Consider the following 24994-nt stretch of genomic DNA (forward strand, 5'->3'; position numbering starts at 1 on the left):
ATTCCATGTGAACTGTAACTGTAAATGGATACAAAGTATGATAAATCTTATCTCTAATAAATAATAAAATTGTTAGGGTTGACAAATTGCAGGAAGAGGAATAAAAGGAATAATTGTTTTATTGGAAAATAATCAGCTTTGGGGTGGTAACTACACTATCTACTGACTACAGTCGGACCATATCACTTCATCATTGATTATTTTCCTGTTACGGCCCATCGTGTTTGATTTCTTTCATATATGCGTGTACGTGTACGTACGTACGTACACACACACACACACACACACACACACACACACACACACACACACACACACACACACACACACACACACACACACACACACACACACACACACACACACACACACACACACACACACACACACACACACACACACACACACACACACACGTGTCAGGATGGCTGAGTGGTCTAATGTGCCAGACTCAAGGGTTCCTCCCTTCTGCATTACCAGGTATGCTGGTCTCTGAATGGAGGTGTGGGTTTGGATCCCCCTTCTGACACATCCCTTTGGGCAGTTGTGGGTCTGGGTTATTGCTCAGAAGGTTGGGCGATCAAGCCCCAGCACTATCAGCAAGGCCCTTAACCACATCTGCTCCAGGGGTGCTGTATCATGGCTGACCCCAGTTTCCTAGCAAGCTGAGGTATGTGAAAAACTGCATTTTATTGGCTCTGTACATGTACTCTGCCCAATGACAATAAAGTTGAATCCAATCTAGTGTGTGTATATATATATGTATATATGTATATATATATATATATATATATATATATATGTTTGTGTGTGTCTGTATATATGTGACATTATTATTTTATTAGAAAATGCATCTTTTCATGCATTTCAGTGTAACAAAATTCAGCACAACTGATTTTTTTTAGATTTATACAGCACAAAGATGAAAGAAATTATCATGAAGACTCACACGTGTACAATATATATGATATATGTTTATTTTTCAGAATTGAAGACTTAAATAGACATGTAGAGGATATATATTATAATTTTGTTCTAATAATGATAAAATTTATAACATGGGTTATACACTTGCCTTCATTATTCTTCTGTAAAACAAAGGAAAATAATCAAAAAAAAAAAAAAACAACCAAAACACATTTATATAAAACATTTTTGAACAATTTAGAACATTTAATGTTGGTGGCTATATGTTTTCAGGATAAAAGGAATAAATCAAATTAATCACAAGGAAGGGGTCAGATTGTTATCCATAGATTAATGAACTGTTGTGCAAATTCTCACAATAGTTTTAAAAAGTAAATATTAATAATAACTTCTCAAATTCTTCATCAGCATTCATCGAGGCACCAAGCTGCTTGCTGGTGTGTAGACCATTTGCTGAATGGTGTAGTGCTTACTAAAATGTTCATGTGCGGTTCCTGGAAGGTGGTCTCATTAGCTCCATGATTATAGCAATGATGTGGCAAAGCTCCCTTGCCTGGGTGGGTTTGAAAATAAAATATACACACAACTTAGACATCTTTTTTAAACAAAAGTATACAGCATGTATCAATCCATGTAGTGTGTGTATTAGACTCTACTTCAGATTTTGTACCTGTTTCAGATAAATAGTGATGGTGTTAACATGAGCTGGGTTGCCAAAGTTGATCTCTACGACTGGCACTTTTTCCTTCTTGGGACTGATAGAGCGCAAGGACTGCACCTCCTCCACTGGAATTGTTAAGGCTGACATCTACAAATTAAACAGGAACAAAAATGGCTGTCACATTGCTAACACATCCATAAATAAGAGGTTTTGTTAAAATAATCATAGTGCATAGCTGACGTCAGATTATTTGTATTTCTACCTGTGTTTGGGGGTGAAGAATGTTGATGCTTTCATGGTTGACTGCCACCACACAGGGTGATGGACAGCCTTTGTGGCTGACTTTCTGAGCCATGAATATGTTTGAGCCAAAGAGATGCAGTGAACTGAGAGTCTCTGAGAAAAAAAAGAAAACAATAAAGAGATGATGAATGTTCCTCAGTGCATTGACACAGATACTGGTTTTGGGTATCATTCTGATACTGTGATAATTTCCTCGTACTCACAAAAAATGCTCTGATACCATCATTCAATACCAAGTGATACCATGTGACCTAAGCCTAGTAAACGCTAATGAACAGATGACATGAAATTACAGCACTCTGGACGCATTAATTATCATTACTCACAATTAATAATGGCAATCAAAGCAAAGCAGACTGCAAACAGTGCTCTGTGAAAATATCAAGAGGAGATACTACCGCATCTTCCTACAATATGGCATTTAAACAATACCTTTACTAGAGAGTCTAGTCATTAAAAATGAGCGCAAAGTACTTTGAATTGCATGCACACAAATGTATTTGTGAGCACGGAGCAGTGAAGAGAAGCTGTCGTGCATGAGAGCACTTCAGTTCTGCGAGCACTGAGCACCGAGACACACAGACTTCGGGTTTACGCTTTGATTGCGAGTCGGGGTGCAAAACATGGCACCTTGCACTCATTTAAAATGACCACACATCCTGCTACTACTCTGCATACTCGGGTCGGTCCTCTTCGCACCCTCTATTAAAGATCCTGTTTAAACACTATAACATCTTAAACATAAAAGCCAGCATGGGGAGTTAATTTCTAGGAGCATGCAACATAAACAGAGCTAAATAAAAAGTTCCATGATTCCCCTGATTGCTCAGTGCTAAGTAAGTTACTCATTTCAGTATCAGTATTGGTACCAATGAGTAACAAAAACGTTCTCAAACTTATACTCAGTCTGAAAACATTGGCATTAATGCAGCCCTAGTTCCTACAGATTAACCTTCTTGGATTCACTAGGATTCACTTTATATGAATATCAGCGGGCTGTAGATGTTGCCTAGAAGTGTTTGTTTTTTTACAAGTTTTTTTTTTTTTTTGCTTTAGATGAATATCAGTGGGCTGTAGATGAGGAAAATCAAACTAATTAACTTTTAAATACTTATTTGGCCTATGTTGACATGTCAACCTTCTATTAACATGTAAACCGAGCAGCATCTTGGCCCACAGACTATAACATAAATATGTGAAATATATGTGTGTGTATGTATATATATATATATATATATATATAGATATATATATATATATATATATATAGATATATAGATATAAGATCACTCACTGATGAAGCGTATTTTAGCTTCAGTAGACTTGACATTTGCAATGAGAGAAAATTGTCTCAGTGTAGCACTGTGCAGATTTTGGTCATTGGCACTGATTCCATCCATACGGGGAAAATACTGCTTGAGCTCTTGCCTAAATGGGTTAAACATCTCATATAAGTGTACAATACATGACCTAAAGGAATGCATGTTTGCAAAAGTTTTTATTCTTGAGATATATTAGTCAATACATAGTACTGTGTCTGGTACTGGATCTTACGGTGTAGGCTGTTGATTGAATCCCAGAGCGAGGTGCTGAAGTGCAGCCAACTCTGCCACCTGCTGCTGAAGTGTGGAGCTGTTACCAGGCAAGAGCAATTTCCCACTCAGATAATCAATCAGGATCTAAGAGAAATACCAGCTCACTGATCTGTCTTCAGGACAACACCAATTACAGCAAGGTTTCACTTTTAAGCACGGTTTAAAAGTTTGCATCCCCTAATAAAAGTAGCCCATTATTTTTATTTATAACAGCGATGTGGAATCTTTTGGTCAGAAGGTACTGATTAATTTTCTGTAACAGTAGCTCTGACAACAGTTCCAGCCACAAGGCAAATCACAGGTTTACATTAATGTGCTTGTTCTAATATGTTATCTTGTTATCACAGAGATTTACTGTATATAGTGGATTCTCCTCATAAATATGTGTAATTTTTGATATGGTGAAGTTTTTTGTTGATTTAGTAACTTCAAGAGAGAGGAAAAAGAGAGAGATAATGATTTTTACAGCTGTTATGTAATTTAACATGAATTTTGACATGAATTTTGACATGCATTTTTTTTTTTTATTAATTAAAAATTGTTAGTGTTTTCAAATTGCTGTCATACGAAAAGAATCAACTTCGGGGTGGTAACGGTAACTCCATTCTTGTGAAGTTTGCATCCCCATTGACTCTCCCCATGCTCCACTTAATTTATTTGATTCATTAAGGTGTTTAATGGCACACTATATACTGTATGCTTAGTAAAATCTTATTTATGACTTATTTGTGAAAAGTTGAAACAAACTCAACCTCTCAAGCGTTTTACTGACAGCAGTTAATGGCATCAGTAAAGCATCTCTCATGAGAAATAAAACAGAATTTACTGAGCTGGAAATGAGTATAAAAAGATATCAATCTGCTTAAGGGTGCTTTAAACCGTAATGAAAATATGTAAGAAATGTAAACACAAAGATACTATGAAAGAATAAAAGAAAAATAATAAAAACCTTCCAGAGAGATTGCCCTTAAAGGCTAGTACAATAGTTGTTCACTTTCTTCGGCTTGTTCGTTTTAGTTATCTCATTTTGAAGTAGGGTGTGCAAACTTTTGACTCAATTCTTTAGCATTCCAAAGAAAAGATAAATGATATACAGTAAATGTGACTGAGAACGTGACAATACCAGATGGTAATGAAAGTCGACATAGAGATCATTCTCAAAATGCAGGGGATATTTCCAGACAAGACGATGGAACGTGAGCAAGATTGAGCCATCATCCAGCAGGAAGTCAAACACATACTCATCTGGGTGAATGGGACGCACTTGTCCATCTAAAAGGATAAGAGGTGTGGTGTGAGTTGACAACAACAGAAGACACGAGATATGGTTGGAAGCAAGAATGAAAACACAAGATTGCCTTAATGGAAAGTTTTCACAGAGAGAGTTGCTGAGATGGATTGCAGTATCTGTGTACTTCCAGTCTGTAGAGTGATTTTAGGGTTAGTGAGGTCGTGTAATACACTGTGTGACTACAAACTGGGTAGAAAATCTAAATGTAAATGTGCATGAGAGAAAAATATGGAGAGGGAGTTTGAGAGGCGGCTGTATTTACCCTGTCCACGGGTGGCAAGGATGGAAAATTCGTTCACCTCAGCTGGATTACTCACACCCATCTCTGTGCATATGTCTCTCACGACCTCAATCGCCACCTGAACACACACACACACACACGCATCCTTTTTTCACCCTTGTATCACCGTTGCTTTGAATGGGACTTTTCATTAGTGAGTGTTATAATCTCAAAGATTATTTGCGTACACTGAAGCTGCGGACTTTGCATGGGAACTCCACTTCACCTGGGAGCAGGATTGGCAACCGCCGGGCGCTCCGACCTGCCTACATGGAAGAAATACAGACACATATACATCAATCATCCTTCTCTTTGCATTAACATGAGGTATTATGTAAATTAATTTTACCTTTAGTGTTAGTTAAGAAAAGCTCACCTTAAACATCCTAAGTGTTATGTGGCGGCCTGGAAAAAACCTTTCACATGGTCAAATTTTGACATTTATACTATACATGTTTACTTTCCTGAACTGAAGTTTTTTCTCTTTTGCATGCATCTCAATCAGAAGTACAGTTTCTACTCTAAAGTCTGGTTACCCCAAAAGTAAAAAGTGAGAAAACTGCAGATTCCAGTCCAATTCCACAGAAAGACCACAACCACCACACTGATTATTTACAAGCAACTACTGTTTATTGATTTAATTTGCATTTAAAGGTGCAATATACTTTTTAAATTTCTAACTAGTACAAATAACACGTGAAATGTTATTATGTAGAAATGGTACAGGTTTATTGCGTGACTAAGAAAACCCGTTTGGAAACCCGCCTGGCGGTCCAGAAGGCTTGTTTGTGTTTGGATGTGCCTCTTGTCAGTCATTTTATAGACACTCCCCAAGACCCCTTTCACTCCGCCCCCAGCTCAGTCTCAAATCAGCAAGTGACCAGGGCAGCCTGATAATTCTCCTGCGAGCAAAACAAAAATCACCCTGGGCTTCAAAACTACTTAAGGACAAGAAACACAGTAAAACCAGAATAAACACTGGCAGTGCTTTTCCAGGGTGGAGTCATTTATTATTGCATTGTTTGACTGGTCGGCTTTACATAATGAATCAAGTAAATACGATAATAAATAGAGTTATACTTTGGCATTCAAGCCGTCGAATGTCCAAGTGTGCTTGAAAGTGATGTCATGACAGTCCTTGCTAATGCTAACTCTAGTTCGCATGCTGAGTCTGGTTGAACCACCATAGGTCTTGGGGCAGAGCTTTGTTTACATGGGTGGGAATGGGGGCGGGCTCAAGGAGTAAAAAAAAAAATTAATTCAAATCTTATTCAGCTCCACCTCTTTAACCTTGAGACCTAATTTTGACAAATTTCTGACAAATCCTGCCTAATGCATTTTTAACATGTAATAAAATAAAATCTAAAAATAGAAAAATATGACCATGAAAACTGTCTATCTTTATACTAGCCTTTATTCCTAGCCATTTTTACTGGCTTCTTTCCTAATGTGATCAGGATTTAGAAAGTAAATATAGGATTTCTGCAGTGGTTTGGTGAATATCTTTATATTTCTTAAAATAGAGGTGGCAAAATTTGGAAATTTGCCACAGCATCATCCAGTGGGTTTTCCCAGACCGCCTCACATATAAGGAATGGACATGACAATATGCGTAGATAATTACAACTTACCAAAAGGGCTTCCATCTCCAGATGTGAAGGAATATATCTGCGTCCTCCATAGGTGAGTGAACGTTTGAGATTATCCTCACACATTTGAGACTTCTCTAAACACACACACACACACACAGAGCACATTGATGCATAGAATTTGAACATGACCATCACTGGTTCCAAACACAACTCATCTCAACCAGATAATACTGTACTATTAGTAATATATTGTTTAAGAAAACTCTCTGCATGATTAAACAGGCAATCTGGGGTGAACACAGTACCTTGGAAAGGGTGGTTGGAGTCCTGACTGCAGTTCTTTAGATGGCGCATCACATACGGCAGTAATGTTGAGGAACAGGGGAAGAAGCCAGTGATCAGGTTTAGCAGAAGCCAGCCACGTGCACAGCTCTCCCTGCGTAGATCCAGTGCAAAAGTGATCTACCTGATCTGCAGTTCTACATTTATTTAATTCACGTTCCTATTTTGTGAGTGTTAGCACAAACTCTGGCGAGGATTTGGTTTAGGTTTCCACCATACTACAGGGATCCTTATGTAAAATAGCAGAAATGAGACAAAAGGTGCACTTGCTATGATGTTATAGCATAAAGTAAAAGCACAGCAGCACAGCAAACATCGAGGACCAAGGTTGTGTTTTTCTTTACTGTTTTTGTTTTGGTGTGTTGTGATGATCTTACTGCAATTTTAGGACTTTTTTGTGAGTATACCACTAAAAGGATATACAAAACACACTCCCTCTTTCATAAAAACTAAGCTAACACATGGCAAAAACAATTATGCCATGCTACCTCGATTATAAAACAAGCTTTAGTCACTTGGTGAAATGCAGATTTTAAACTAGTTTTATAATTACTGTTACTGGTCTGCAGAAAAGTTCCTATTCAGGAGCAGAATCTAAAAAAAGGTCCATGCAACTACTGCCTAGGAACTTAAGTCAGCCCCGAAACTTGGCTGAAGTTCCTGAAAAAGTCCTTGGTCCTTGGAAACATAGTTCCTAATTCCATTCTGATGACCATTCCTTTTTTCCCTCAGACTCCTTTTTCATAACTGTCTGATCTCAAACACCTAAGATAGGCAGCATATACTGTACATGTGCACACACTTTCACTTACTTGTGTGGATTGTTGGAGGTCTGTTTGATGATCTGGCAGTAGAGCTCATCCCGGAGGAACTCGTTCTCTTTCCCAAGCTGAGTAATCACATCACACATTCAGTGGAGGAACAGTACACATTTTCTGACTTCTGAATTCTCTAGTATGCACATACAAAGGATTTCCTGAGCTGACTAATACAAAAGGGTCACCTGTATAATAAAATTGGCACACTTTGCTTCTGTCTGGTCCTTCCTTAAGGGCTGATCAGTCATGAACTGCATCACATCTGCACATAAGGAAGCAGAAATAGAAATGTATTTTCAGGTGTATTAACCTACATGGGTAAGTGTCTTCATTTGTGTGTGTTCACTCACGTATAAAAGACTGAACACCCAGAACACTGAGATCGTTGTCTGAAAACAGGATTAGAGACTCATTGATAGGCTCCTGAGAGAGAAAAAGACAGTAAATGGTCGAGTATATCGTTACAGTTTTATAAATGTTCATATATTGTTAAATTTGCATGAAAGCCATACATACTGCTGTGTATTGCACCATCTGCTCAAGCTCTCTAAGTCCATTGGGTTGGCCTCTCTCATTTGTCCTAACAGAAAGAGAGACGTTTTTAGAACATTATTCATGTTTCAAGAATGTAGCACTTGTGATATGATTTTCAGTTTTATACCACAGCACTGTTGAAATCTTGAATCTGATTTTTGAGAAGGTTTGATTAATTTTCTAGATAAATCACAGGTTTATATTAATATGCTTGTTCAAATATGTCATCGTATCTATAATAACAACTAACACAGAGACTTGCATGGTGGACATTCTGCATAATTTAAGACAATTGATAAACAAATAAAAAAAACGTGTAATCATACTGATATGGTGAAGCCATTTATGGAAGGAGTCTTGGGTGTCAGTGAATTGTAAAGGTCAGTAAGTTTTTCACCACAGGAGAATCTTCAGGACAGGGAACTTTTTCTGCATTTTCTGGTTTCTTGCTGCCATGACAAAATGTGTGTTTTTTTTTTTTAGTGACCCAGTGAGTGAATTTTAAAGTATTAACCTCAGAACAGCCTCTCTGAAGTACTTCCTGGCAAACTCAGTCATGTGGGACCTTTGGGGGTCTGTCTCTGAGCTGTGGACTGACCCCACCTCAACACTGCGCTCACTGGTCACTGACTCCACACTTGCTCTGCTGTGGGCCGAGCGTCCACCAGGGGCCGCCATGGAGGTACGAGAGGTCCTCATGCTTTTTCTCCTCTCAAACTGTCGGTCCACGCACATGCTGTGGTAGTCTGGAGGTGCAGAAGGCTGAGTGATATCAGCTGGGAAAAGACCAGATCGGCCTCCGGTCGAGCCGAACTTCCATCCTACAGAGACGACAAACTAATTGCAGCACTTATGCAGTTCGAATGCAATACCATACAATAAAGTGCAAAACAAGGCTATTCCTTCTGTTGACTTGATGACTATAACCATGACATTCATCTAAAAGGAAATGGAGAACTCACCATCCTGGAGGCCATCCATTTGCAGCAGTTTGATGATGTCACCTTTCTGGAAGCTAAGCAGGCTCTTGTCATCTGTCACATAGCTCTTCAGAGCAATAACATACTCTGAACCCTGAAGAGAGACAAATGAAGCATGATTTTCAACAATTATTTATTTAATTTATACCACAGCCATGCTGAATACTCAATTTCGATTGGTCAGAAGGTGCTGATTAATTTTCTATAACAGTATTCCTGGCTACAAGACAAATCATTTAGTATAGTGGATACTCCACATAAACAGATTTAAAAGTGTGTGCCACAGTGAAGTCTTCTGTGAGGAGACATTTATTTATCATTTTTGGAAGGAGTCTCAAGCGTCAGCACTTTGTATCAGTCAGAGGTAAGGCTCTTTCCTTAAGGTCAGAGGGTTTTGCGGCTTCTCGCTAAAACTACCTTGTCTTATTAAAAGGAGAATAAAGAGAGGCTGGTGAACATTACAGAACATGAAAGGTAACTATAAATAGATTTTAAAAATACCACACGTTCTTTAATAAATACAAAATTGTATTTATTAAAGTGGTATAAGAAGAATGAAACTCTTCAGCATGTGCTGTTACTGGAAAATAATCAGTAACAGATCAACTTATCATTTATTATTTTCCTATAACAGCAGATCCATCATGTTTTATTCCTTACATATTACACAAAAATTTTAACCCTTTCAAGTCTGGTGGTTCTGCCATGTTTTGACATTTGGGAAAATTTCATTGTTCCATTCAGTGATGTAGAAATCGTTCCACAGTGTTGTTTCTAGCGTGAACTCCTCTAACACATTATGGGAACAGTAAGTAGATCAGGTTTATATGCATTTGTTAATTTACTCTACAAATGTGCAAGTGACAATGATTAGCACATGAATAGAAAAGAAGAAATGACTCTAATGTGACAAGAGGTATTTTGGCCTAATTAATCCCTTTTTAAAATATCATTTTTATGTGTCTGAATTCCCTATGTACCAGCTGGTGCACTATTTGAGGTGCAGCTTTAATGTAGTGCTGTCTGAATTCTCAGTTTACATATTGTTTACCCTGCAGAGTGTACTATATTATTACCCATAATGCACTGTAAAGTGTACAACTGTAACAAAATGCATAGCTGTTTCATTCAGCCTGAAATTTACTTGTCAGGGTGGATACTGGAGCGACCAATTTCATAAATATTTAAACTGTATCGAACGGTAACTGTAACTGTAGGTCACAATGATGTGCTTCCAGAACCACTTCAATCTAGTGTGTGTCTCCTTCACTAAATGCCTATATAGTAAGTAGTGAAATGTTGAGAGAGGAAGCAACTTCACACACAGCACAAGAATCAGAAAGCAAAAAAAAAAAAAAGAGTTAATCTGATCTTGTTCAGCTACTCTACTGAAGTTCATAGACCCAAAGAGTGAAAAAGAGCGGGATCTTGACTTTTAAGCAGGTAACATTGATGCTAGGAAAGTGTGTAGCAAAAATTCAAATAAACAGTAGTATCATTAAAATAAAAAGGTTCATATAATACTACTGAACACAAAGCTTGTGATTATAAATGTGTTAAACACAACATAAAGACAGAATGTACGAGATTACGATAATGGGCTAAAAAAATGCCAATATGAACACTATTCTCTCTCTCTCTCTCTCTCTCTCTCTCTCTCTCTCTCTCTCACACACACACACACACACACACCCTTACATGCATGTGTGTGACTGATCCTTTGATGAATTTTTCCTATCATGTGCAGCATTATTGTTGCACTGTACAACATTGTTTGAAATCATTTTCGTATTTCAAGAGGTTTAATGATGGAATGCAACTTTGCATTGACACACTGTGGTGAAGGATTGTACAGTTTTCTGAACACAGTCATAAGAAGAAAGATGTGGAATGAGCACCTTGGTCAGCTCGAAGAGGAAGAGGCGCACCACATGAGTTATCTGAGGGGCTTGTGGAGAGTGTAGCTGCAGCTCCTCACTTTTCAGGCTGATTAAAACTGTCTCAGCACCCTTCTGCTGCACAGACAACATTTCTGCATAGCTGCATGAATGACAAAAATAAAAAAAGAATTTTAATAAAAAAAAGTAAAAAAAAAAGGAAACAAAACAAAACATTTTTTCGACCTGTTTCAAAGTGCCTGTGTATTACTTAATCTTTAAGGTACCTGTAACTCCGGAGCAGTTTGAGGTGTTTTGGGTTGATGCCTGATGCCTTGACTATCCTCAGCATTTTGATGCCACGATGTGAAACACCAAGAATCTGAGTATCGCCTCCATTTCCACCCTGACACAGGAAGACATATTCATAGACGCACAGAAGATTGTAAAAGTGTATTTGTGTGTGTCAACTGGTGCTTATTTGAAAGGATAGGAACTTATTTACATTCACAGGGAAGAGACGTGTGAAATAGTTTGCCCAGTTGTCTCTGGCTGCCATGACAACCCTCTTCTTCATGGCGTCATCCGGCACAGCGCTGATGCTCGTTCCGACATGGAAGCGTGCTGTTGATGACCAGAAAAGCGATCAGATAGAGACCAGGATCAGCAACTTTAGGATGATTACAGAAGCAGGAAGAGTGCCTTGTTTAAATTCCTACCGAGCAAATCTTTCATTTTGCGCCGCTCTTCACGTGAAATTCGCACACAGGCATCTGAGTAGGTGTCTCTCATAATCTAGAGTTCATAAAGAATTATTACAGTGGAATGCAAAAAAAAAGATTTTTCGGAAAAATCTAGCTTTCAGAAATGCCACAAGAAGATACCCAGTATGTACAGAGTGTAAAAGTTTGCATCCCCTGTGTTTTGAGAAGTACCAAAAAACAGAGCATGTCTTGTCATGACACTCTCAGTCTCCAGATGTGATTTGAAAAAGGTGGTATACAATATATGGCAGTCAAGATCGGCTTGTAGTCAACCAAAAGGGCAACATGCTAAATTACATCTGCATGTGTATGACAATAAATCCATGGGTTCACAAAGTTTCGTACTCTACTTTACATACTGCTTAGGTCATTGTAGGATATTATTTTTGTTACTTACCTGCTCACACAGTAAATTGAGGATATATGGGTGAGTGAACTTCTCTCTGGGGTAGAACAACTGGATAAAAGAAAACAAAGATGCAATGAGAGACATAACAAAACCAAATTAGCACTGCTTTTAAAGGCAATCCATCACTGGCCTCTCTCTAAACAGACCTCTTTTCGCAAGAAGAGCTTCCCAGGCATACGTGAGTAGGAGAAGTAGACACTAGCAATAAATTTGTGTAGCTGGGCGCGAACACTCTCCTCTTTGGCCATTCTCTGAAGCTGACCTGAGCAGACGAGAGATGAACATAATTACATAACACAGTCCTTTATATTACACAATATAGTCCTTTATTTTTATTTACCACTTTTCATTAGGTCATATCAAACCAAACCATGAACTAAATGAGTGTGATTTGACTCACTTAGTCCAGGTGCGGCCATAGGGGGCGGGTCAGGGATGTTATTTGGGAGAATAGGGGCGGGTTCTGGAGGAGGAATGGGTGGAAGAATAGGGGCGCGTTCTGGAGGAGGAGTGGGAGGGGCCTGAGAGCGCTGTGAGCCAAAGAGGTCGGCTAGAGAGCGCTGCTTCTGTTTCATGCTGTTGGAGATAGAGCGAGGAGCAGGTTTTTCACGCTGAGATGGAGGAGGAGGAGGAGGAGGAGGAGGAAGTAGCGGCTCTTTTTTTTGTGGTGGAGGAGCAACATATTGTTTCTGTCACAAATATGGATCAGAGAACATCAAATTATTTAGGATGGTTATAGCTTGTTGGAAAAAAAGCTTGTATAGTCAACTCCAGAATTACTACACCTTCACAAAAATAAGCAAAAATGAATGAATAAAATGAACAAAACATGCAGTTAGTGATATTTTAAACCTAAATACATGGACAAAGAGGCATAGAGCTTTAGTTTAACACGCTACAAAACTATTATTTGGTAAAACAGTTCTTAGAGTGATGTAGTTGCACTTACATTTAGTCTTTTTTAAGGGTGTCAATTATTTTGTCACGTTTCTGATCATAAATACAATTATTTATTTTATTAATCATTATTTTAAAAAAAGGTTCTTACAAGAATGATTTTATTACAGAAAGCTAAGTAGTTTCCTCTTTTCTTGAAGGCTGCCAATATATCTGGACTTGGCTGTAGCTTACTTTCAGTATGCTGGAATTTTTTTGAGTGTATCATTTCAAAATGAAGTAGTTGTGTTTTGAACCCATGCATGCGCAAGATAATATCATATTTCTGTTTAAAAAAATTACAGTATCAATGTCAGAGTAAGTCAGGGGTATTTTTACCTTTGGTGGAGAGACTGGTCCTTTTGCTCTGAGAATGGCCAGTGCCTCGTCTTTAGGGTCGTTCTTTTTCACAAAGTGCTTGGCAGAAATCCTGTGGAGTTCAAATTCCAGCCACACCATTACTCTAACCCAACACTGGTACTTCATTCATTTCTGACAAGTGATAAGAGCAATATAACATTGTCTTGTGCAAATAACTGCACAGGATCACATTCTCACCTAACAGGCTCAAAGGCCTTGGGCTCTGGAGTAGGCCGGTTCTGGTACTGCCTGATGATATCTCGAATGTTGCTGCTGGGTTCTGGTTTAGAAGGTGACATTGGAGGAGATTCAGGCTCCGGTTTTGGGGACTCTGGTGGTTTACTGGGTTCTGGAGGTGGTTTCACTTCAGTAGACAGCACAGGAGGTTATGCATAAAGATTATGCTTTTAGATTGTTCTTTGTTTTTATTAAATGCTGTAATTACGGGGCATTCAATAAGCCACAAGTGCACAAGATTACTCAAAAATTAAACAACACAGGGTGTTACATTACAACGAAAGGATACAGTACCATATAAGAAAACGCAACTTTAACATTCTTTTTTTGGCTGGTTCTTACCTTCTGGCTTTACTGGAGATGGAGCTCTGGCCTGTACGGCTGGTGGGGAGGCATAGATAAGTGGTTTAGCGACCTTTGGAGGGGGTTTTGAAGGAGCTTCCTGAGTTCCTGTGTTATATAAAAACACAATTCAGTGTGAAGATAATTGAGATTATTGAACTACATTTAGAATAATTATTAGTCTGCTTTCAGGCTTTACCTTCCTAATCTAACAGTACCAGAACCATATAATACCAAATGAGAAAAACTGTGAAAATCTCACCAATCTTCTGGAAGAAGGCTCTCTTCTCCTGAAAGGATTCTGGCTTCTGGGCAGTGGCAGTGTCGTCTTCTTTTGCAGGCTATGCAGAATTTGTTTATAGGATAAAGGTTAGGAATTCACACAGAATGACAACTAGAAGCACATGTAAAATCAGACAAGAAAACCTACTTGCTCTACCACTGGGATGTTACGCTGCATAGGTGGATTGTTGGGTTTAGGCACTGTGGTGCGGATGGGCTCTTCTGGAGGGGTGGTGCTCTCTGAACTCTGAGGTTGAGGGCGTTGCGGCTGCTGCGGCTGCTGTGGCTGCTGCTGCCGCTGCTGCCGCTGCTGCTGCTGCTGTCGCTTCTGCTGTTGTTGCTCCTGCTCCTGCTCCTGCTGCTGTTTCTTGAGCTGTTTTTGCAGCTGCTCCTGCTGCTGCTGTTGGGACAGTGTCATTGCCTGCAATGTCATCTGCTGGGCCTGCAAGGAAGTTCATCATATGGTTAATAGAGTTACTGCTTTGACAACACCTGCTAGACTGAGACTGTATCCCCCACCATGAGTAAAGCTTGCTGGTTGATGAAAGCCTGCTGCTGTTCAGCCAGCTGCTGGGGGTTGATGGCTGGAGTACTGGTGGGCATAGCGGATTGTCCCATTGCACCTGGCATCACCATAGCTATGGGAAAGAAACAAGGAATATGAATTTGGGCATTAGGAAAACTGATGATCATACTTCTTAAGGAATAATGTATTCAGAGGTGCCAACCTTGTTTACAAGAAAATTCTAGCAGGCAGAGAGAACAACCTGAATTTTACAAAAACTCTAGCATATATCAGTAGACTAGAAAAGTCTAATATGGCTGTTACTTAATAACTAGAAGCACCTCCATTTTTTTTGCTGACCAAAGGCACCTGCTCATTTGGTTCCTATTGGCTGCCAAGGCCCAAGCTCACAAACTCACAGGTAAAAGTTTACCTAGATAAATTTGGCATGAAGCAAAAGTAACCACTACCAGAAGCAAATGTGGATCTTTCACACCCCAATGTCCCTTCCTCTTGAGTGAATTAGCTTTTCTGCTAGTTGAAATTTAGTCATATTTGGTCTGACTGTAAGTTTTAGCTGAAAATGCAGAAAAGTTTGGTTTTCAGGTGTCTACTGTGGTGCTATAGCAAGGGGTCAAAAGTGTAATTCCTACATCTAATCCATAAATGTTGGCACCTCTGATGTATTTGTTGTATTTGTGAGATACTATGGTAAAGGCTGGTAAAGGAAGACATACGTGGCATAGATGGCATCATAGGCATTTGGGCAACTCCGGGCATCATGTTTGGCATCATTGGTGCAGCCGGATAGGCTGGCATGGCTGGATTCATGGGCATTCCTAAGTGAAAAATAACAAAATACAGCATGTAATAATGATCTAATGCTATTTTAAACACAGAAACAGTGGTTTTATAATGTCTGTGCAATACAAGCCACTCACCCATATTATAAGCTGGCATTGACATCGGAACTCCTGTAAAACAAAAATAAAGTGTTTGTACCTCTATCCACTACATCTGTAGCATATGTACCATTGCCACAGACAAGAATTTCTGTGTACTGAGAAAACAACAGAAAACCTGTTTACTTAAATCTCACTCATAAAGGAATTCTAAGGCAGCTTGGTTTTTGTATAATGCTTTTATGACTTCTTCAGTCAAAGGTATCTTTAAATTAAGCTTTGTGTGATTATAATGTTTTAGAGAAGGCAATAGCTTCAGGAAGCTTTGGAAAAGTGTAAGCGACATAAATTTGATATTTGGATAAAACTACAAAGAAGCAGATTTGTTAAACATTTTCTGACGTGTCTCTGATGCTAACATATTTAAAATGTTTTAATTTATTGATTGAACTGCCCTTACGCTTCAACTGATAAGTGTGTTTCAATCTTTTCTGCTCTTTTCACATTGTTTTCTGATCTCTGTCAAAATTGATAAGATGAGGCTAAAATATATAAAACGTATAATAAAAAGTACTGTTAGGAAACCTGATTAACAGTTTTTTAAACTACTTAAACCTACTAACAGGATCTATGAAAGACTATATATTCTAAATGGGCAAAAATGAGCAAAATGATATGCTGTGTCTATGTTTTGTGTTTGCCTTAATGAATATTTTGGTGTGAGTTGCTTATTAATATGTCAGAAGGGCAGGTATTAAATTTGCAAAAGTGCTTTTCTGCCATCTGAAGGCAAAACAAAACCATTATTTTACTTAATAAATAACAACATACTAGCTGCACACACAATTTATTTGATTATGCACACTAATTAGTAATCATTATTTGAGATCTTATTTAAAGCATCTTTATTTATGCTTTAAATAAATATGATACATGGGTTGTAGTAAGTGTACCTGCTCCACTGTACATGCTGGGGTGCATCCCTCCTCCTCCCCTCATCCTGCGGTTCAGCATGGCTGTTCGCTCAAAGTCCTAAAGCCACACAGCAACTCATCAGTATGCCAACTTAACAAAACTATAATGAACAACAATTACTCAGTGTGCTATTAAGGTCCATGTTGCTTGCAAAACAGTTCAGTACTAACTGTGATCTGCAAATTTAGATTTCAACAAACAAACAACACTGACTGGAGGTCCTTGATCCAGCACAGGATCAAAAAGGTCATCCACATAGGAATCCAGCTTAGGTACTCGGGATCCTAAGAGAAAAAATACAAATGAGATCTCTAATACAAATGCGAGAAATTAATGTTACATTTATGCTTTAAAGTAATTCTAATAACATTTGTCAGCACAGCCATGCAGTTATCATACCCTGAGATGAGTCATATTGACCATAATTGTCCCACTGAGCTGCTTCAGAAGGAGGGAGGCCAGGAGCCTGCATGGAGGGGGCGGGAGGGATGAAGTCATCCAAATCAGAGGCCGTCATCCTGAATGTGAGTGTTCACAAAAATCAATCAACAACATACCACAGAGCCATACCACCAAGTTACAGAAAACAGGTAGTATTTCAATACTGGACTAGACAACATTTTAATGGGGTTTATCTTAATCTCTGGTGAGAAAATATTTTTATTTTATACTTTATATTGAGTTTTATTTTTCATTTTTTCCCAGTCAAAATATTATAATTAAAATAAACAATTTACACAGTAATGCCTGAATCTGAATATAACATACCTGTCCCCCATGTCACTGAAAAGATAATCAGATTGAGCAGATGTTCGTCCCAAGGGAACATCAGCCTCAGCACCAGCCAGCAGGTCCATCACATAGTCACAGCCGTTTAGATCAGACCAGCCCTCTTCAGCTAGCAGAGACACGGACCAGCCCCGCTGAAGCTCAGGTACCCCTCTGAAGAAAACACGTTACCTCGGTTAAATACTTTTTAGTGTTTCTAGTGTAGTTTTTATCTATATATCATTTCTAGTTTCCCTTTAGAATTCTACTTAGTTTCGTTGCATTTTTATTTATTGACAAATACAGTTCTATTCTCATTAATAATACTTTAACGTGCCATGGTGGTACAGTAAATAGTGTTGTTGCCTCAGAGCTCCAAGATCAACAGTTCAATTCTGAGCTCAATTTATTGTTTGTGTGGAGTTTTGCATGTTCTCCTCATGTCTTCTTGGGTTTTCTCCAGGTTCTACCTTTTGCTCACACCAAATAAATTCTAAATAGCCCCTAGGTGTGAATGTGTGTGTGCTTTGTGCCCTGTAATGGACTGGCATCCCATCCACTGTTTATTCCTGACTCATGTTCCTGGGATTGTTGCTAGATTCACCGCAACCCTTACCAGGATAAAGCAGTTACTGAAGATGAATTGATAAACGAATAACAATAGTACAATATATAGACTTGTAGCCAGTGTGATACACAATCCACATCAAGACTAAGGACACATTTTTCATTAAAACCTGAAACTACCTTTGTTTATAAAATGTTTGCTTTAGTTCTGGTGCAACCAGTTACCATGAGAAGGCACATATTTAGTTGAATGGAGTCCACCTGTGTGCAATTAAAATGTCATGTGGTTTCAATATAAATACAGCTGTTCCTGAAAGGCCCCAGAGAGAATATGACTAAAACAGCATTAAGAAGAGTGAGGAGTGATCAAAACAAGTCCAAGACAAAGTTCAGAAAAGCTATTCTGTAGGGTTTGGTTATAAAAATATCAACAAACTTTGAACATCCTGCAGAATGCAATAGCAGCTCGGCTTAGAGGAGGCCATCCATCAAAAGTCAGGTAAGGAGGGCATTAATTACAAAAGCACCCAAGAGACCAAGGGTAACTCTGGGGGACCTAAAGAGTTCCACAGCTCAAATGTAAGAAGCAGTTGGAAAGTGAAGCTGAGGTTTACCTTCCAACATGACGACAACCCTAAGCATACTTCCAAAGCTACAGGAGTCATTCAGAACCAAGAATCTGTGTTAGAATGGCCCAGTCCTCAATCTGATTGAGAATCTGTGGCAATACTTGAAAATTGCTTTGCACCAATGGGTTTCATCCAATCTGACTGAGCTTGGACAATTCCGCAAAGAAGAATGGGCAAAAATACCAGGATCCAGATGTGCAAAACTAATAGAGACATATTCCACACATGAAATAAGCCTTGCAGCTCCAATTGCAGCCAAAAATGGTTCTACCAAATATTGCCCTGGGGGCAACCAAAAATGTTTGATTTTTTAAATTTAATTAACCTTTGTGTGACAAAAACAATATTTTGCTCCTTTAAATGTCAGACTTATTGTGTAAATCAAATGGTTAAAAATCTCAGTTAAATCCCATTTCAGTTCCAGGCGGTAACACTACAAAATTTGGAAAGTTCAAGGGATGAGTACTTAAGTAAGTACCGTAAGTTTAGAGTACTACAATGACCTTTGTCTATGACTAGACGGAAAGACCATAGCCATTGTAATTACTCTGTGTTTCCATTGTATAGCACACAAAGAGCTACATGGTGAAAGGACCTACTGTATGTGTAGTGCATAACTAATGCTGATGTTCATATGTGTGAATGCATTGCAACACAAAAAGAAAAACCTTTAGTAGGTTTGTATATCTTTGTAAAAATCTTTGTAATCATAGCTCATACTGACCTAAAGCTCAGGAGCCAGGATGCCAGTTGTTCTCCTGTGGTCCAGGACTCCACTTCAGCTGTTAGCTTCTCCTCTGTGGAAAAACAATGTTCTTAAAACATTGTTGCTCTTAAATGGTTATTACACAGTTACAGGCTCTCATTCAATCATATCACCATTCATCATTTTGCTTTATTTTCCATGAAAAACAACCTAGTGGATTCTAACCATTGAAGGTGTTGATCTCCACAACCATCTTCCCCTTTCTCTGATTGGCAGTCCATTCGAGCTGGGTAGGGGGGTGTTGTCTACAGGCAGGAAATGGCAGCTGGAGAGATGTGAGAAGCTTATGCTGACACAGAGCACGATATTCTCCTGGACCCTGGTCAGACACATACCTGACAGATAGAGGAGAATTTTTTCAATAGACTGACGATGATGATGAGATAAAGGAAGAATGAAAGGATGTCTTAATTTAACAATAGAAGTTGAGATTCCTATTGGTAACAATTCTTTAATATACACTACCATTCAAAGGGTTTTGAACACCCTGTATTAACCAATTTATAGGAGAGCACTGTTGAATTCTCAAATCTGATTGGTCAGAAGGTGTTAAGATATGTGTGCTGTATGTAAGGTAAATCTCTGGTTTATATTAATATGCTTGTTCTAATATGCTACTGTTTCTATAGAAACAACACATTGACAGGGACGTTTATGGCAGAAGCTCCACGTAATCTATTGCTAATAATAAACATATTAAAAACATATGAAATGCAACAGAATAACATACAGTATAAACATTGATATGGAGAAGCTTAGGGCAGTGGACTTCGAGTATCACACCACTCTGTTTTTTATTTGTTTTTTAAAAAAGTTATTTTACTATAATATTCTATTTTATTTCCTCGCTTTATTTCCTCCTGTTTTATTACTTGCTAAGCTTCATGAAATTGTTACAATTTAAATACTTTAGAATTAGAAAAAAAAAGAGATAGATATGTGATTTAATTGTTTTTAAATTTTATTTTACTGGAAAAAACCTCTAGCTCTATTTGTCATACAGTTAACATTAACACTGTCTGGTATCACCGGCTTTCCAAATAAAAGCACTCATTTAGAATACCAATAGGATGTGAGAGTAGGTAATGAATATGTTTTTAAATACAAATATTTAGGTATATGATTGTATATACATGTTGAAATGTTCAGTGTTTAACTGGCAGTGTATATTGGCTGTTTCTAACAAGAAATACTGTTAACAGTTCTTGATGACATTGTGAATCCACTCTTTCAGTTACTAGTTCAGTGCTTCAGTACTAGCAAAATGGCACAGAAAAGCATAACAGCACTCTAAATAAACATCACACTCTTTTATCACATCCTACATTACTGTTATACTTCAGACATACTTGAGCAGAGGTTTATCCTGTGAAGGAGATGGTGTGAAGGCACTGAGACAGGAGGCCAGGAGAAACCAGCCCCTCAGTGAGCCCTCCTCACCCTCACAACCCCATGTGTGATAGGCGAGCTGAGCCAGGATCTCATCCCTGAGCGCAGGTCTGCTTTGGCCTTTCTCCACTATGTAATTCCCCAACATCTGCTCCTGCCATCCAGTCATCTCTGAGTCTCCACAGAAGCGTAGAATCTAGAGAGAAAGAAAAAAAGTCAGTTGCTATTCATGAGTCATTGATTTTTTTCTGTGATTAAGGTGCAGGATGGTGGTGTTGGTACATGAGGTGTGGAAGATGTATCCTTGTTATTTTTCATGATAACACAGGCGCAGAGTGTAACTTGCCGAGCAGCTGTGCAATTCGAAAAAGTGATTCAGTTAGAACGAACACATTATCAGGAGGTGAGGTTATGTGCACTGCTGTGATGTACAATCAAATCAGCTCCTCTGTTTCCCTTTAAAAACCTGAATGTGTGCTGTTGGTTCGGCAAAGTGGCATTTTCATAATGATATTTGATTAGAGTTCACTTATCGATATCTAAGTGGTAGAAATAACATGATGGTTTCTCCTTGTGTGCATTTGTAGATGCATTTTAATATATTTCATTACAGTCTAATAATTTTTAATGCCACAGCTCAAACAAACTCTAATCTTTCTAATCTAAATCTTTGTGGAATTTATTTACTGGTTGCCCTAAATGAGTGTTTAATTAAAAGCAGGCAAATCTGTTAAACCTATAGATAAAAGACTAATAGACAGTGCCAGTATAAACTGAAATATAAATATAAATATAAATATGTGTTGTGTTATATGTGCCTAATTAGAGTGATAAACGATTTTAACCTTTTCCAACTATACAGAGATTGCTCCTCAGTTCACTTATAACTATTCCTTGGTTTAGAGTATTTAAAATGAGGCCATTAGACAAAAATGATAAAATATACCACGTTCAAAGAACTGTAGTGTAGATCTTCAAACTTGGTAGCAAGAAATACAGGGCTTACTTTAAAGAGTTTTGTTTAGTGTAAAGAGGCACTCTCTAAAAGCAGTGAGAAAAGTACAGTTTTGCTTCTAGTTGGATTCTAAAATGCCACTGCACAGGCAATGTTGTCAGTGCAGATGCATTATTAAAAAAAAATTACAAAAATAGAAACTTGGGTAGCTACAATGAAAAAAACTGACTTAAGACAAACAAATACACAATACACATAACCTGCTTCTACACAAAATATATCCTCTACACACAAAATAGTAGCAGAGAATTGAGTTTGAAATGTAAAACATGTATTCAAAACACCACAATATCAAACTTGGAATATTGGAATAGTCATAGAATCCAACATGTAGAGCAAGTTCATGACTGTGCTCTCTTCACTGACCAGTTTGTATATCTCCAGAGCTATGCGGGCATCCCCCGGCTCCAGAGAGGTGAGGGGTCTCTGGAGGGACTGACCCTGAGCCTGGCACCATCCATCCTGCAACAGAGGGAAGTATGAGCCTCTAATCCCTGATCTACACAGCAATTATTAAACGTATTAAAATAGGTACAATTATCAGCATGTGCTTGTAAGAATAAGCCTGAACACAGCACACATAAAATAATAACAACACACGTTTAAAATATATTTATGTACACACTGTACCTTGAGAACTGTGTTGGCATATCGTGAGAATGGATAGCTGTCGATATCAGGAGGCAGGGCGAGGCGGTGCTCAGCTTTGACCTGAGGTGGAGCTACCTCTGTGACCCCTGACCCCTGTGGACGCCCTGTAAAGGATGATGAGAGAAATAATGGGGAAAATGAAAGGAAAATTGTTGGATAATGAAATGTGGTCCACACATTAATAACACAGTAATAACTTGTACCTGCTGCACTACGCAATCGAGCTGATAGATCAGCTGGGATCTCCAGCATTCCCACATCCTAAAATATAGAAAAATAAAAATAAACTAGCAGGGCAACACTCGAGCAGTTTTTTTTTTTTTTTGAAAAAAAGGCACATAAAGCTGAAAAGAAAAGAACTCATACCATCCCTGAATAGGTAGACTGGGATTTGACCACCTGTTTTGCTCTGGTTTTCTTGTTGCGTTCCTGTAAAATCAAAGCAATGCCAGTATTATACTCGCTAATAAACACTCAAAGGCTTTGTTATGAATGACAAAATGCTTTTATTCTAGTCCAGTTTGTCTAGGCTCTTTTGTGTTTCATCTTTTCATCGTTTCGTGTGAAACATTCTCTCTCAGGTTCGTTTTCCTACCTGTTCACTCCACTGTGCTATTCTTGGAAACAGAGCTTCTTTTATATGCCTGGCTCACTCTTGCCCCACCCCAAACATCCAAGTCACATGGAATAAGAGTCCACAAGGACAACCCTAATCAAACCACCTAATCTTTGGCTATGACTATTACCGGTGTCTATCATTGTTTGTTTTATGTTTATCATGGGTCTTATAGGTGTGAAAAGAAATGCAGAAGAATAACAGTGAGGAATCCGTAAGATTTGCACTCTCAAGGCATGTCTCCTTATAATATATTCTTAACAGTAACCCACTTTTATCCTGAACAAATAAACACTGAAATCAAATAAACATTTCTTTACTGGTCTCAGTAAAAACAGTAAAAGTAAACCATAAAAATCCATGTCATATTATTATGCAGTGAAATCGGACATAACCCAATCTAAATTAAAGTGACAGGAAATGACTAGAAATAGGGAAGTAATAAAGAAAAAAACTAAACAGAAATCTAATGCTTCAGCATGGTTTGCGATTATTTCAGCTGCTCATTTTAGAAAAAGCCAAGCCAGCCATGGCTACATGAAGGACTATATGTTGCAAGTCATGCTATAGATAAGTTGCAATCGACAACTTCTCTGACACCCATCTCAACTCTTCTTTCACTCTCTCTTTATCTAAATTCTGTTAACATTTCATGATACATTAACTGGGTAAATGTGATATAAACTCCAGAAGAGATGAAACGGAACATACCTAAAGAAATGGTGTGACACAAGAAGACGCCAGCCGAGAAGAGCTCTTAATAGACACAGGCAACATGTACATGTAACATCTCAGTAAAAGAGAGGGTTTGAAGTCCAAACAGTAGAGGAGTGTGACAAGGTGTGCGTGTTAAAGCGAGAGCGAGAGAGAGAGAGAGAGAGAGAGAGAGAGAGAGATGAAGCTTATTGGGAGCAAAGATGAAAGGGCATAAAGACAAGAAAAAAATAACCTAAGCTGTAATAGTACTTATGACGCACTAAGACTAGGGAGTGCATGCTCACTGTTTTTATTTATTTATTAATTTTTTTTTAAATTGATTTTTAACAGAGATGCATTTTCCTTATGGAAAAATTCTTAAAATATACATTAACACATATGCATATACATTTCTTCCTCTGAATTATAGTCACCTAATTATCTAATTTGGTTAATTTAGATATGCAGGATGGTTGGTTTCAGTTGGAATTTAATTTGTAGCAGTGGTATTTACTGTATTGGGATGTACTGTAACAAGTAAGAAATAAATCACCTACACTAATAATGTCTCGAAAAGACATAAATATGGGCATACATATAAATAAATATTATTTATAAATATGAATAAATAGCACACATAAATATTAATATAATCTGTCTTATAACTCACCAAGATAAATGACTATGTTTAGTGGCAAGGCCACTGAGAAATGTTTACTCTGGGCTGTCTGTGGATTAGGGCACGTGTTCCAGGCCCCCTGTCTACTGTATGTATCTCTACACCCCTGAATCATTCAAGGCTCCTTCCTTAACTGTGTCCTCAATTATGTTGGTGGTGTGGTCTAGTAATGTGGTAAATCTTTAATCAGTTTACAGACATTTAGTGATTTGACAGTTAAGGAAGTTGAAGACCTGAGACTTGTGGCAGGTGAAGTAAACTTATACTTTGACCCAGCTGTTGAGACATAAAATCCAAGTATAGAAA

The 24994-nt window shown here is 38.2% G+C and overlaps 1 protein-coding gene across 1 annotated transcript; it reads right to left on the minus strand.

Annotated features, from left to right (window-relative positions):
* Positions 1 to 1364: 1364 nt before the first annotated feature.
* On the minus strand, positions 1365 to 24177 carry myo15b (myosin XVB). Its single transcript, XM_026915354.3, has 43 exons — positions 24025 to 24177; positions 23064 to 23126; positions 22901 to 22958; positions 22677 to 22801; positions 22413 to 22508; positions 20992 to 21227; positions 19808 to 19977; positions 19601 to 19673; positions 17681 to 17854; positions 17312 to 17430; positions 17126 to 17196; positions 16891 to 16969; positions 15977 to 16009; positions 15773 to 15874; positions 15050 to 15168; positions 14679 to 14972; positions 14511 to 14589; positions 14249 to 14356; positions 13868 to 14033; positions 13649 to 13739; positions 12774 to 13062; positions 12520 to 12635; positions 12362 to 12421; positions 11920 to 11995; positions 11706 to 11824; positions 11488 to 11606; positions 11222 to 11363; positions 9306 to 9417; positions 8858 to 9164; positions 8326 to 8389; positions 8160 to 8232; positions 7995 to 8071; positions 7804 to 7880; positions 6955 to 7085; positions 6689 to 6783; positions 5246 to 5323; positions 5040 to 5136; positions 4610 to 4758; positions 3446 to 3570; positions 3186 to 3319; positions 1851 to 1984; positions 1598 to 1735; positions 1365 to 1480 (listed from the first exon to the last, which is right to left on the minus strand). The coding sequence occupies exons 2-43, from the start codon at positions 23064 to 23066 to the stop codon at positions 1409 to 1411; spliced, it is 4980 nt and encodes a 1659-aa protein (XP_026771155.3). The 5' UTR covers positions 23067 to 23126; positions 24025 to 24177; the 3' UTR covers positions 1365 to 1408.
* Between the last annotated feature and the right edge of the window lie 817 nt (positions 24178 to 24994).

The sequence above is a fragment of the Pangasianodon hypophthalmus genome, chromosome 12, assembly GCF_027358585.1.
Source record: "Pangasianodon hypophthalmus isolate fPanHyp1 chromosome 12, fPanHyp1.pri, whole genome shotgun sequence".
NCBI lineage: Eukaryota > Metazoa > Chordata > Actinopteri > Siluriformes > Pangasiidae > Pangasianodon > Pangasianodon hypophthalmus.